Source organism: Balaenoptera acutorostrata, chromosome 8 (assembly GCF_949987535.1).
Source record: "Balaenoptera acutorostrata chromosome 8, mBalAcu1.1, whole genome shotgun sequence".
Classification (NCBI taxonomy): Eukaryota; Metazoa; Chordata; class Mammalia; order Artiodactyla; family Balaenopteridae; genus Balaenoptera; species Balaenoptera acutorostrata.
The window spans coordinates 39,377,984-39,392,701 of record NC_080071.1 but is presented as its reverse complement, the minus strand read 5'-3'; the positions used below and the strand labels follow the sequence as shown (position 1 = coordinate 39,392,701).

The 14,718-nt window shown below is 36.8% G+C and overlaps 1 protein-coding gene across 5 annotated transcripts in view; it reads left to right on the top strand.

Annotated features, from left to right (window-relative positions):
- Positions 1-14,718, top strand: part of CCDC141 (coiled-coil domain containing 141) — a 217,023-nt gene that overhangs the window by 175,509 nt on the left and 26,796 nt on the right. For all 5 annotated transcript variants that reach the window (XM_057551905.1, XM_057551906.1, XM_057551907.1 and 2 more), the window contains 3 exons: positions 1,320-1,469; positions 9,568-9,708; positions 10,420-10,608. In XM_057551905.1, coding sequence (XP_057407888.1) covers positions 1,320-1,469; positions 9,568-9,708; positions 10,420-10,608 — 480 coding nt within the window. The remainder of the gene's footprint in view (positions 1-1,319; positions 1,470-9,567; positions 9,709-10,419; positions 10,609-14,718) is intronic.

Sequence of the window (14,718 nt, the reverse complement as noted above, 5' to 3'; positions counted from 1 at the left end):
ATTTAACTACAGATCAAGTATTTCTGATAGAAATTTAGCAACAATTGAGATACGCTCTAAGTGTGAAATACACACTTGATTTCAAAGACTTAATATGAAAAAAAACTTATTAATGTTTTTTTATATTTGGTTACATGTTTGGGTATGTGTTTGGTTAAACAAACTATATTATGAAAATTAACTTCAACTGTTTCTTTTTTACTTTTTAATATGACTACTAAGAAATTTAAAATTATTTATGTGGCTCACATTGTATTTCTGTTGGACAATGCTGCTTTAGCATGTCAGATCCAAAAGGTAGCTGAGAGATCGTCAGGCCCAGGACCCTCGTTTTATAGGTGAAGAGTCTTATCCCAGAGAAGCTGCTTTATCCATAAAACCCCAGGGTAGAAAAGCCCAAGAACCCTGGCTCCACCCAGGGATCTGGCACTCATCACTGGATCTGCTTTATTCCACTGGACTGACCTTACCAAAGGAGCCTAAAAGAGATGGAAATAATTCCAGATTAAATTTCCCTAAATAACACATTGGGCTCTGATTTTTAAAAAAACTCCTTCTCCAAATTCTTAATTTGAGGGAAGAAAAGATTATGTTAATTCTATCCAGTATGTATAACATTAATAAAAATCATAATGGCCAATTTTATTTCAAAGTTCATTGAAGATATCCACTAAACTATATGGAATTCAATGGATCTAAAGTATTTTCTTAACTGAAGGACATAGAAATACAAGATATCTGTTGCTGTTAACAGAATGTTTTTCCCAAGAAAGACCTTTCTTTTTAAAGAGTTTTGTTTTATTAGTAAATTTAGTTTAAAAGAAAAAAAACAAGTAAGACGTCTCACTTTGCACAAATAATGTAAATTGTTCTCCAGTCCGCATCTGGCCTTGGCCTCGGCAGCCCTCTGCGCTGAGTAGAGGTTGGAGCACTTGCATAATAAACCTGAGGTTACGCTCAAGTTGACAGGAAAACTATAGTGCAGAAGCCAAATGTTTCTAATGCATATTTTATGCCTTTTGAAGTAAAAATTATACCTTATAACGAATAGTGTCTCTGAGGCGTTGGGTGTGATGAGCAAATCTTCAAAACTGAAGTTTCAAGACTGGAAATGTAGGGGTTTGTCTTTCCCAACATTGGGTGTTGGGTGTCTGGCTTCTTTCTGAAATCATTATATTCAAAGAAGCTTAAGGTAAAACAAATCAGGAGCCTATTTTTTTATGTCATTTATGAGTTTCACAATGCAGGTAAATAGCATGTTGTTCTCATTGCTGTTTTGCCAATTCCCTTCATCACTTCCACTTCTCTTTCATTTTTAGAACTGCTCTAATGTCTCTGCAAAGAACCTGCAGCAGCAGCTGGACATCCTTGAGGGGGACAGTCTGAACTGGCGTGCCCAGGCTGAGGACCACGAGCGGGCCCTGACCCACAGCCTGGAGTTCTGTACCGCAAGGGGTGAGATGAGCGAGGTGAGAACACACGTGCACACACACACACGCGCACACGCACACATACACACATGCACACGTGCGTGCACATACACGCACACACGCACGCACACGCACACATACACATGCGTACACGCACACGCGCACATACACGCACACATACACACACGCACACACGCACACATACGCACACACACACACAGTGAATCAGGAGACTTTCTTTTTACCCTTGACCTTTAATCCACCAAGCAATGGCCTCAGGGCTCAGAAAGATTGAGTAAACTTTAAGCTCCCAAACTTTTTGAGGTCAGTATATTGTCAAAGCATGGAAGAACCTAGAATGCAGTATTAGGGTTTTTTGTTTGCTCCTCCCCACCCACCCCAAACCCTCACAGCAGTTGTTTTGCTTGAGTGGATACACATCGTCAGTGCAGAGTGATAGCATCCCGGTTCAGCCAGCTCCCGCCTGCTGAGATGCTATTTAAGTACCACTGACTCATGATGAAGGGGGTGCTAAGGGGAGCAGGCTTGTTGCCTCAGAGGCTACAAAGTATTATCACCAAAGTCAAGTGGCTGGTTTCATATTTACTCAAACTGAGTGGCTTCTCTGGCAAAACAACGCCTAGAGAAAAAGAAATAACAGGTGATAGGTATCCTCCTAGTCCATGCCCCTCCTCCATACACAGTTAATTCCACCTCCTCTTCCTCAATTCTACCCAACCCCCAACCCCCAGACACATACTGAACTAGAGCCACACCCTCCCATAGTTAAACTTTCCATCTAAAGGTTTACTTGTTCTAGGAGAAAAATATAGGTTAGCGAGGGTCCTGGTTCCTTACTGGAACTGACAGCAGAACAAAAGGTACCACAATTCCAGATTTATCTCTGTTTAGAGCAAGACGTTTCTAAGTTCATTAATCACAAACCCATTAGGAAAGTGAGCGGAGGGAAAAAGACGTGGTGAACCTTCTTGATTTTTCTGTTTATGCCCTCTTTACACAATTTAGGACCAGTGAGTATCAAATATTATCAAACAACATTAGAGCATGGACTTAAGTATGAGTAACTAAACTTAGAAAGTGGTCTCGCCCTTTCATACCCCACAGAGAAGTGCAGGAAAGGAGCATGGCTGGAAGGAAAGCAAGAGGGCGAGAGCAGGAGAGGCCTCTTGGATCCCATTCAGCAGGAGGGAAACAGGAAGCAGCATCAAGGAGGGTTTTCAGTTGAGTGTGCCACAGGACTGTAGAGTTTCTGCTCTGCGTCTGTGTTTCAGGAGTCACTGTGGGCGAGAGACTCATTAATTCGCTCAGTGTTAAACCCCTAGTGTAGCCTGCCCTCTGTGTAGTAGAACGGCCTCTTCCGGTTCCTGTACTGCAGTTAGCAAGACTTCAGCCAGATCACTTTAAGGGAAACAATCTTAATTCTCCTCAGGCTATAAAATTTAGATTCACAGCCATGGAAATAATTTTGTTTACTATCTTTCCCCAAAGTTGTTTTCTTTCTTCTTTTTCTTCCTGTTCTTCCTTTTTTTTTTTTTCTTTGTAAACTTTTCTTGCTGAAGATCTCTCTCTCTGCTGTGACGTTCAACCATATTTTATTGAAAGCACAAGAGAGCAGGCTAAGGGCTATTCCCAGCTGCCCATGTCTCAGTTTCCCTCTTCCTGAAGCATGGTGGCCTTTATGGAGATGGGTCTCCCTGTTCAGGCCCTTTCCACAGTGGTTCTGTTTCCAGGGCTGCCTCGTGATGAGCCTTTGCTGGGAGCCAGCCGGCTGGGAAGACAGATGGCCCTTCCAGTCATAGTAGGGACACGCCAGGATTGTCTGTACTGTAACAGGAACCAGAAACCAGATACGTGCAGGTTTCACTTAGGAATCAAATATCACTTTAACATGATCGTAAGTATTAAGAGAGTGATTCTTCCCATTTGCTTCTACTTCAAATCCAACTAATGTTTGATATAAGTCACAGTTTCATATTCAAAGGATCTTTGACAAATTTTGGCCCTTTTCCCTTTTCCTTCCTCGTAGAGATATACAAGGCATGCCACAGTATATCATGCACAGCCTGGATCTTCCAACTACAAGCTTAATGGGAAAATAATTCAAAGGAATATTTTCAGTGCCCGTTAATAAAATAAAGAGATGTGTGGTCTAGTTTGTATTGTGAATGTCAGAGCCAGATTCTAAGTTGTAATAATATTTGATATTTTAATTATTATTATCATTATTAGTATTTGGTATAAGTGCTTAAAAATTATGTAAAATTAAAAGCTGTATGTTACACTAATTTTTTTTGTATAAAAAAATAAAGTCAGATAGCCCACCAGGGAACTAGACCAAGCATAGCATTTGATTTTTTCAGTTGAGTTTGAAATGCATTATTTTGCATCCAGTGCATTTAAAGTGCTTCTTGGAAGTTCACTGATCTGAGCTGAAACTGGTTTTGGAGGACTTCCATTTTCCAGATGAGGAAACTTAGGAGTATACAGTTTTCACTTGAGCAGTGTGCTGCAGGACTGTGGGGTTTCAGGGAGTCAGCTTTGGGCCAGAGGCTCATTTATTGGGGACCAACTTTTACTGGGCACCAGCTTGTCACCTGCTAAACTCAGAGCTCACCATTCAGTTAATGTTTGAACCCATTCAACCACTGCATGGTCTGATGTTAATGTATCCTTTTACTATGCTTTCTTCTTCTATCTTTGTTTTCTAACATACTCGTTACAAACTCTTTGTATGATCTGATATAATAGCACAGTTCATTTGGTTATTTCAACTAAAATTACTTTATTGCATGGTTTTAATTGCACTAAAGGCCCTTAGAAAAGGACTCAGGAGTTCCCTGGTGGTCCAGTGGTTAGGACTCAGGGCTTTCACTGCTGTCGCCTGGGTTTAATCCCTGGCTGGGGAACTAAGATCCCGCAAGCTGCGCAGCAAAAAATAACAGAAAAAAAAAGAAAAGGACTCAGTATCTCAAGGTAAAATAAAGTGAGGTATTCTAAATGTGATTTTTTTTTTTTAATGTGATGTGATATTCCTTAACGACAAAGAACCATGGTTTTGTGCCTTGATTCTCTTTGGGTAAAATATTATTATTTTCTAATTTTATATACTATATAAGACATAGTTAATTGTAAAACCTCATTTTCTCCATGTGTACTAGAAAACACAGCCTTCAGACTGCCAGATTTTGGGAGTTTTTTCCCATTCAGTTCACACAAAGATATATTTGTATGCATGAATGTTGAATCTCACTGTACATTTTCTTGCCTGGCAATATAAATAAGCTTTTAATACACAGAGCATTATAGATATTCTCTGCCATATTACATGACAGAACATCATCAGTTCCTTATTCTTTAGAAATGTAATAAATTAATATTGAGCATGTTTTCTTCTTGCAACCTGACCAAAAAAATTACCTTTACATTTACATGATGTTAATGGAAATTTGTCACTGGAGTCTCATTATGGGTCACGAACAATTACTTTGATGAAAAGAATAGTAATGACAGAATTGGGTTGCTATTCATTTTCCCAAAATAAATTTTGCAGATGGAGCTTTCATATAATTATATTACTTCAGCCTGAAATTTCTACACTGTAGCAACATCTTACCCATCAGGAAGGAAACAGAAATATGTATGTGTATATATATATATATATATTCCATATGTTAAAGTCTCTTGTTCTAGTCACACAGATTCTTTTGTTCTTTTGTCAATTTGGATAAAACGGTCATCTAAGTTCCAGGGAGATAAGGCAGATTAGCAGCAATAAATTGTTGTAGAATAGGGGAATGCTGCTGCCTTAGACAAATACACAGCCAATAACATTAAACCTCCTGATATTGTATAGTGCTTTGCTATTGACAAAATGACTGTGGACAACCACCATCTGGTAAGAAAGGAAGCAGAAAAAGAGGGTATAGATGAGGCAGCACTATGGTATAGTACAGATAATTACTGTTTTCCAGATTGATGACCTTAATTCATCATTTTAAGAAAAAAACTAAATTATCGTCATTCAACAAATATGACTACTGTGTGCCAGGCCATAAGAACAGGAAAGTCCTCAGGAAACTAAGAGTCTAGGCAACTTAAAGCCCAGGGGACTTCACAGTCACGACTGCTCATTACCAGGCCCCACTGTGAGTCTGTTTCATTGGTATATGTAAGAGGATAGGAAAGATTATATTTTGTTCTGAAAATGTCCATCCCATAGGGTTAGAATCTGTTAGAAGTTTTGTGTGTAACATCTGCAAAATGACTCTTCTTACTGAAGAAGATAGAAAGCTAAAGTTTAAAATCATGGTTATCGTGTCCAGAAAATGAAACGTAAATATATTATGAACAAACAAAACTTGCAGAGTGGATAAAATAGCTATTACTGAGATGTGCTGCCACCTGCAATTTAAAATGGAGCAATTGTCTTCTCCTTCCAAGCGGCCCCATTTCCTGCTTCTACAAGACTGATGGTAAGCACGGGTAGACAGCCATGTGGTTACTGAACGGATGGAGGCCAAGAAAGTCTTGTCCCAAAATCTCTCCAACACTAAGCCTAAATACTCTACCGTTAATAATTGTAGCAAATCATTCAGGTTAAGTTATGAGTCTTTGGGTCCCTTCATTTCAAACACAGGCATCCCTGGGAAGTGATAGCATTGCAGCCTTCTTTCTGTTCCTGAAAATGAGAATCAGAAAGCTTTTTTTTCTGGAGTAGGCAAAATGGTGGGCAAGAAATTAAGCTCGTGAAAGGGACATTAAGAGAAATGGACTATTTGTTTTGTATTTTTGCTTCTGGACAATTTTGTGCCATAGTTCTAATGAAAAGCTCTTGTTTTAAATACATTTTCTTAGTTTTAAAATGTCTCATGTCCCTCACTTAAATTGGCCTTGCCAGCAACAGACTCACAGATAATACATTCTTGTGCCGAAGTTGCCTCAACCGGCTTCCTCAAGACTAAAAATAGCAAGCCAGCCTCCTTGTTTTCCATCTTGTTCCCTCTGCTTCTTCTCTAAGAAGTTTTTGTTTACGCCTAACCCTGAGAGAGGCTTACTGCTTCCTGGGAAATTTGGTGAAGATGCTCATTATGCTAGTTTCAGAAGAACTGCAGTTTTAAAGTCTTAATGATTTTTTTTTCTAATTATATCTGTATTAAATTAGTCCGCTTCTTCCACAGCAAATATGTAGGAGCTGAACATATGGAAAGAGGAAAATTGCACTGTTCATTTGAAAAAATATCTTTCTCCTGATTGTCTTAAGACTTTCAGAAATTTTATCAGTATGAATTATAACAACATTTAAAGATTTCGAATAGGGTAAACGTTTTCTTGCCCCAAGCTTTGGGTGTTTTTTCCTGCTTCTGTGCTCCAGTTGAGCAGTTGTCTTGGCCATCTACACCATTCCCCATTGTTGACAAGCTAACTAAAGTTAGAAACAGCTGCGTGAACAATGATACCACAGCCGAGCAACCATGGCACTCAGTTCCTTTAAAAATATGATCACAAGTTATGTGGAGATTAGATGGGAAGTTAAGTTTTCGTATTGGAATGTGCAGGTAAGAAAATTAGGCATGGCTGGATTTTTTCTGAAAATCTGATTGCTGAAGGTAGTTCATGCTTGCTGCCTTCCACTTGTATCTGCAGAGTCCTGAATTTGAGCTGGGAAAGGTACAGGATTTAAAATGGATTTCCAGTGGGACCAAAAGAGAAAAGTGCCAGCAACTTGTCAAAGGAGCTCATGTGTCAGAAAGAAACTGATCCCATTTCACATACCCAGATCGCCATGAACATCTTTGGCTTTATAAATCATCTTCAGTGGAAGTGCATACATTCTGAGGCAAACAGAAATAAGTTTGCAGTCATCATTTATCAGTCTTAAATTTCTTAATCCAAAGTAGACTTTAAATGTCATGGCTTAGAATTAAAGTGTTAAGGCTCAGCCTTTCTTCATTTATCATATAGTTTTCAAATAGATGTTGATTTTTTCCCATTTAAACAAGCGGGTGTAACCCAGTGGTTATCTGGTTGATGACAGAGCCCCTCTTCCTTTCTTTAGACTGAAGTTTATAATATACGTCATGTTACAGTAAGGGGGAAAAAAGGATATAAAATTTTATTTTCCAGTGGATACATGTTAGTGACTGCATGTATTTTTTCCTTTCATTTTATTTTACTTTATTTTTATTAAAAATAAAAATTGTATTTTTAGCTGTAGTAAAAGACACATACCATAAAATTTACCATCTTAACCATTTTAAGAGTACAGTTAAGTGATATTACGTACGTTCACATTGTTGCCCTACCATCACCACTATTCATTTCCAGAACTTTTTCACCATCCCAAACAGAAACTCTGTACTCATTAAACAATAACTCCCTATTGAGGACATGTTTTTTAATACAAAAATCTCTGGTTTCCTCAGATGTGGTAGTTATTGCACCTATTGTTGCAGATTATGACTTCAAGGGAAAAAAGTTCCTGCCAAAGTTTTATGTGATTAACTAAGGATGAAGTCCGTATCTTAATCCCATCAAATCAACTTCATTTGTCCTTTCCCACTAGTAACAAATATATGCATATTAAAACATCAAATGTCAAAAAATTTAAATATTGTTTATTTCATAAATATACCAACTGAATATTATCTTTTAAATATTTTTCTGAGTTCTAATAGAGAAATCATTTTCAAATTTTGAAGTCACAGTTCTTTCCACTCCTTTATAATATTACTGATTTATCAATTTAAATATATTACATGGTCTCTGTGCTTATAATTTAAAGCTAATGCTCAACAATTTCATTTATCATATAAAATAAACAACACTGATGAAGTATAGTTGTGGCAAATGCAAAAATTGCATCAGTATAATAATTTCCATGTATGCAAATAGGCTAGGGCTTTATAGATTGTTGTCTTCAGAAAGTGTTGAAGATAAGGTCAAGGTTCTGTTTTTACAATATGCAGAATTTGAAATAAGCATTTTGAGAAAGCAAGCATTTTCTAGGGCAGATATGTTTTTCTGCATTATAAGTTTAAAATCCAGCATGTGCCCAGCCTTTATTCCCTCCCAAATAATTTACTTGCTGTCATTGAAAAGAATTTTAATGTCTTCCTGACTTTTCTTGTCATAGCTCAAATTTATCAACCATGACATTGTTTATTCTTGGCTGTTAAATGCTTCCGTATAATGTGAGACGGTTTATATTTTCTCTGTACTTCTCTTTACTGATAATATAGAGTGAGTTGCCTGTCAATATGTTTATCCTTCTTGAATCTGGAGAAGGGCACAGAAAGCGTTGTTGTTAATGGAACTAGACTGCTTAGAATTTTGGCTCACTGGTAAAGTTGGACTGTTTGTTCTTAAGAAAGTCATCATCTATGCCCCGTTTTCAGTGTATAGCCATACACTCTATTTATATACAAGTTAGCATTGCCACCACAGGCAACAACTGTCACCTTACATTCCATTTTTTAAGGACCTCTGAAGTTAATGGCTTATATCTAAGAAGTAAATCTCTTCTGGAAACTGCCCATGAAAAATAATTTTTAATTGGATTTGGACAAATACAGTCCTTTTCCTACTGACTGTCATACTGGGTCTCCTCTTCCACCCCACTAATGTCCTCATTGGTCTAAATGTCAACACTCCATTGACCTCTGCAACATGGACAGCTCCTTGGAGGCTTAATAAATTTATTCATGATGGCTATAAGAGCATTGGAATATGGAACAAATATTAGCACACAGAAAACAGAATGAGTTGTAAAATGATGTCAAATAAATAAATACAAATAAGAAAATTAGAGTTGTTTAAAATCTATCATATGTTAAAAACTTTCTTTTTTGAAGACCAAAGGATATTCTATAACTGTAATCCTAATTATAAATTACAAATCAAAAAATACTAAGAACAATTTATAATTACCTATATTTGGGGGATATGTTTAAATTCACATTATATATTCACTTAGCAGACCTGTCTTCTACTGAAAATCACTCTGGATACATTTCGAAGGTTATCAATATTTTCAAGTGTAGATATCTTGACTTATTTCAAGTGAATATTAGTGTTCTCATTTTAAGGAAATCACCTGTTTCTTTTTATTGAACTGCAGCTCAAAGAGTCATTCAAAGACATCAAAAAGAAATTCAACAATTTGAAGTTTAATTACACCAAGAAAAATGAAAAAGCTCGAAATCTAAAAGCTCTCAAATATCAAATTCAACAAGTAGATATGTATGCTGAAAAACTACAGGTAATGAGAAAGTACGTGTGTGTGTGTGTGTGTGTGTGTGCTACTACAATTATTGCAAAATTATTTTGCATTTCAATTCTAGATGCCTAACCCTTGGGCTTTTTTATAGCATTAGGACTGAAAAGATCATCTTTAATTTTTATAACAATTGGGTACTTCATGTAAAATACATAATTAATTGATTTATCTCTTGAAGCAGCTCCAAAATGATTTCTGCCAAATCTACCCAGCCTCTCCCCTTCCACTCTCCCCCCACCCCCACACACATATATACACACACACACATCCCCCTCTTGTATATCCCTCTTTCTTTCCTTGTACCCACCTATGTCAGGAGCTTCCTCCCCTGTTCCTGCAGCCCCTTATCACTTATACGGCTAGATTATTTGAGTGCCTTTCTCAGGAGACAGTGAGCTAACTGAGGACAATAAAATATTTGATTTTATGATCACTGTCTTTTTAAAAATCATTAGTAGCATTCTCAAACTATGGAATAGATCCTGTTATGCAGTAAATTTTCTCTGTTTGCTGCTGAATCAATAAACTATCTGAAAGAAAACCTATTCTTTCCAAAATGCGTTTTAATATGATTTTAACATATTAAATGGAGGAAACTACAAAAGTTTTTCCAAGTTTTTCCCTCAATATTTAATCACTAACTAGCCTCATAAATAAAAATTGAATGTCATTAAATTTTTTTTTTTTGCACAGGCTTTGAAAAGGAAAATGGGAAAAGTTGAGAATAAAACTTTTTTCTTAAATTATCCAAATAATAAAGTGAATGTCCTTTTGGAAGCCATGAGGGATTTGCAGAAAAATGTGGATGAGTTTGACAAAGTTGTGACAGATTACAGGAAGAATTTGGACCTGACTGAGCATCTCCAGGAGTTGATAGAAGAGGTATCCTCTTCTTGTTGTAATGTTATCTGTGTTGTAATGTTGTTTTTAAAAATTACTCAGCTGCTTTAAAACAATGCTGCTTTGGCTATTATTGTCATTAAGTTCATGCATCATGCCTCTTTTCATGATTATATCCTTAGGATAATTTCCTAAAGCAGAATTGCCGGACCAAAGGGGATGCATGTTACAAGGTTTTGATTGTATCGTCCAATTGCTCTTTGGAAAGATTTTACTAATTTACTCTTTTTACCAGCAACATATGAGAGGTTCTCATTTCTCCATAAACTCATCAACTCAAGATATGTTTAACCATTATGGAATTATGTTCACTGCTGGATATCTGCTAAAACACTCAAAAATGACATTTATTTCACAGAATTTGAAAATGTTTAGAGAGAAAGGTGATACTTGGATTTTTCAGGTACAAAAATTGTTATTGATATTATTTCGTTTTTGTCAAGAGGATAAATGGCAAAGTATACACAAATTACATGAAATGTAGCAAGTCAGTCATTATTGGCATACTTCATAGTGAAGAAGCTCTACACTTGAAGTTCTTGAGTGTTCTTTGTAGTCCATTCTTCTGAGATACAAAATGTCTCTCCCACTAATGCAATAGAGCTTTTAGATTTAACACCACATTAAGGAGGATTGAAATGATCATTCTTCTATATCTGATGTATAGGTTCGCTGTACTTCTGTGGCACTTATTTAAAGCCAGCTCCTAACAGAGTCATGTGTTTCTATTTCTCACTCAGCATAAGTGTTTCTAGCCTTGGTCAGACACTTCTTCCATCACAGTTATTTATTTTCAGTGAGAAACTCTCAATTCTCCGCTGTGCTTTGAAAATATGACTGTCTTCTATTAAGAAAAGGTCAAATGCTCTTCTTCAAATGATATTTCCTCAATCTATAGGCTAAATCTTATTCTTAAAAGAGAAGTTATTTATTAGTGTTATTTGGGCAATACTTTATCCATGTATTGTAAATGATTTCAATTACTTAGGCTGGATTTTGTGTGTTTGAGCTTTTTTCTTTCCTTTAGCTGATATTTGGATTCTTTTTAGTGCCATATGCTTTTTATTTTTATTTTATTTATTTATTTTTAACATCTTTATTGGAGTATAATTGCTTTACAATGGTGTGTTAGTTTCTGCTTTATAACAAAGTGAATCATTTATACATATACATATATGCCCATATCTCTTCCCTCTTGCGTCTCCCTCCCTCCCACTCTCCCTATCCCACCCCTCTAGGTGGTCACAAAACACGGAGCTGATCTTGCCGTGCCACATGGCTGCTTCCCACTAGCGATCTATTTTACATTTGGTAGTGTATATATGTCCATGCCACTCTCTCACTTCGTCCCAGCTTCCCCTTCCCCCTCCCCATATCCTCAAGTCCATTCTCTAGTAGGTCTGTGTCTTTATTCCCATCTTGCCCCTAGGTTCTTCATGACCAGTTTTTTGGTTTTTTTTTTAGATTCCATATATATGTGTTAGCATATGGTATTTGTTTTTCTCTTTCTGACTTACTTCACTCTGTATGACAGACTCTAGTTCCATCCACCTCACTACAAATAACTCAATTTCGTTTCTTTTTATGGCTGAGTAATATTCCATTGTATGTATGTGCCACATCTTCTTTGTCCATTCATCTGTTGATGGACACTTAGGTTGCTTCCATGTCCTGGCTATTGTAAATAGAGATGCAATGAACATTGTGGTACATGACTCTTTTTGAATTATGGTTTTCTCAGGGTATATGCCCAGTAGTGGGATTGCTGGGTCGTATGGTAGTTCTATTTTTAGTTTTTTAAGGAGCCTGCATACTGTTCTCCATAGTGGATATATCAATTTACATTCCCACCAACAGTGCAAGAGGGTTCCCTTTCTCCACACCCTCTCCAGCATTTATTGTTTGTAGATTTTTTGATGATGGCCATTCTGACTGGTATGAGATGATATCTCATTATAGTTTTGATTTGCATTTCTCTAATGATTAATGATGTTGAGCATTCTTTCATGTGTTTGCTGGCAATCTGTATATCTTCTCTGGAGAAATGTCTATTTAGGTCTTCTACCCATTTTTGGATTGGGTTGTTTGTTTTTTTGATATTGAGCTGCATGAGCTGCTTGTAAATCTTGGAGATTAATCCTTTGTCAGTTGCTTCATTTGCAAATATTTTCTCCCATTCTGAGGGTTGTCTTTTGGTCTTGTTTAAGGTTTCCTTTGCTGTGCAAAAGCTTTTAAGTTTCATTAGGTCCCATTTGTTTATTTTTGTTTTTTTTCCATTTCTCTAGGAGGTGGCTCAAAAAGGATCTTGCTGTGATTTATGTCATAGAGGGTTCTGCCTATGTTTTCCTCTAAGAGTGTGATAGTGTCTGGCCTTACATTTAGGTCTTTAATCCATTTGAGCTTATTTTTGTGTATGGTGTTAGGGAGTGTTCTAATTTCATTCTTTTACATGTACCTGTCCAATTTTCCCAGCACCACTTATTGAAGAGGCTGTCTTTTCTCCACTGTACATGTTTGCCTCCTTTATCAAAGATAAGGTGACCATATGTGCATGGGTTTATCTCTGGGCTTTCTATCCTGTTCCATTGATCTATATTTCTGTTTTTGTGCCAGTACCAAACTGTCTTGATTACTGTAGCTTTGTAATATAGTCTGAAGTCAGGGAGCCTGATTCCTCCAGCTCCATTTTTCATTCTCAAGATCACTTTGGCTATTTGGGGTCTTTTGTGTTTCCATACAAATTGTGAAATTTTTTGTTCTAGTTCTGTGAAAAATGCCAGTGGTAGTTTGATAGGGATTGCATTGAATCTGTAGATTGCTTTGGGTAGTAGAGTCATTTTCACAATGTTGATTCTTCCAATCCAAGAACATGGTATATCTCTCCATCTATTTGTATCATCTTTAATTTCTTTCATCAGTGTCTTATAGTTTTCTGCATACAGGTCTTTTGTCTCCTTAGATAGGTTTATTCCTAGATATTTTATTCTTTTTGTTGCAATGGTAAACGGGAGTGTTTTCTTAATTTCACTTTCAGATTTTTCGTCATTAGTGTATAGAAATGCAAGAGATTTCTATGCATTAATTTTGTATCCTGCTACTTTACCAAAATCATTGATTAGCTCTAGTAGTTTTCTGGTAGCATCTTTAGGATTCTCTATGTATAGTATCATGTCATCTGCAAACAGTGACAGCTTTACTTCTTCTTTTCCGATTTGGATTCCTTTTATTTCTTTTTCTTCTCTGGTTGCTGTGGCTAACACTTCCAAAACTATGTTGAATAATAGTGGTGAGAGTGGGCAACCTTGTGTTGTTCCTGATCTTAGTGGAAATGGTTTCAGTTTTTCACCATTGAGGACAATGTTGGCTGTGGGTTTGTCATATATGGCCTTTATTATGTTGAGGAAAGCTCCCTCTATGCCTACTTTCTGCAGGGCTTTTATCATAAATGGGTGTTGAATTTTGTCGAAAGCTTTCTCTGCATCTATTGAGATGATCATATGGTTTTTCTCCTTCAATTTGTTAATATGGTGTATCACGTTGATTGATTTGCGTATATTGAAGAATCCTTGCATTCCTGGGATAAACCCCACTTGATCATGGTGTATGATCCTTTTAATGTGCTGTTGGATTCTGTTTGCTAGTATTTTGTTGAGGATTTTTGCATCTATGTTCATCAGTGATATTGGCCTGTAGTTTTCTTTCTTTGTGACATCTTTGTCTGGTTTTGGTATCAGGGTGATGGTGGCCTCGTAGAATGAGTTTGGGAGTGTTCCTCCCTCTGCAATATTTTGGAAGAGTTTGAGAAGGATAGGTGTTAGCTCTTCTCTAAATGTTTGATAGAATTTGCCTGTGAAGCCATCTGGTCCTGGGCTTTTGTTTGTTGGAAGGTTTTAATCACAGTTTCAATTTCAGTGCTTGTGATTGGTCTGTTCATATTTTCTATTTCTTCCTGGTTCAGTCTCGGCAGGTTGTGCATTTCTAAGAATCTGTCCATTTCTTCCAGGTTGTCCATTTTCTTGGCATAGAGTTGCTTGTAGTAATCTCTCATGATTGTTTGTATTTCTTCAGTGTCAGCGGTTACTTCTCCTTTTT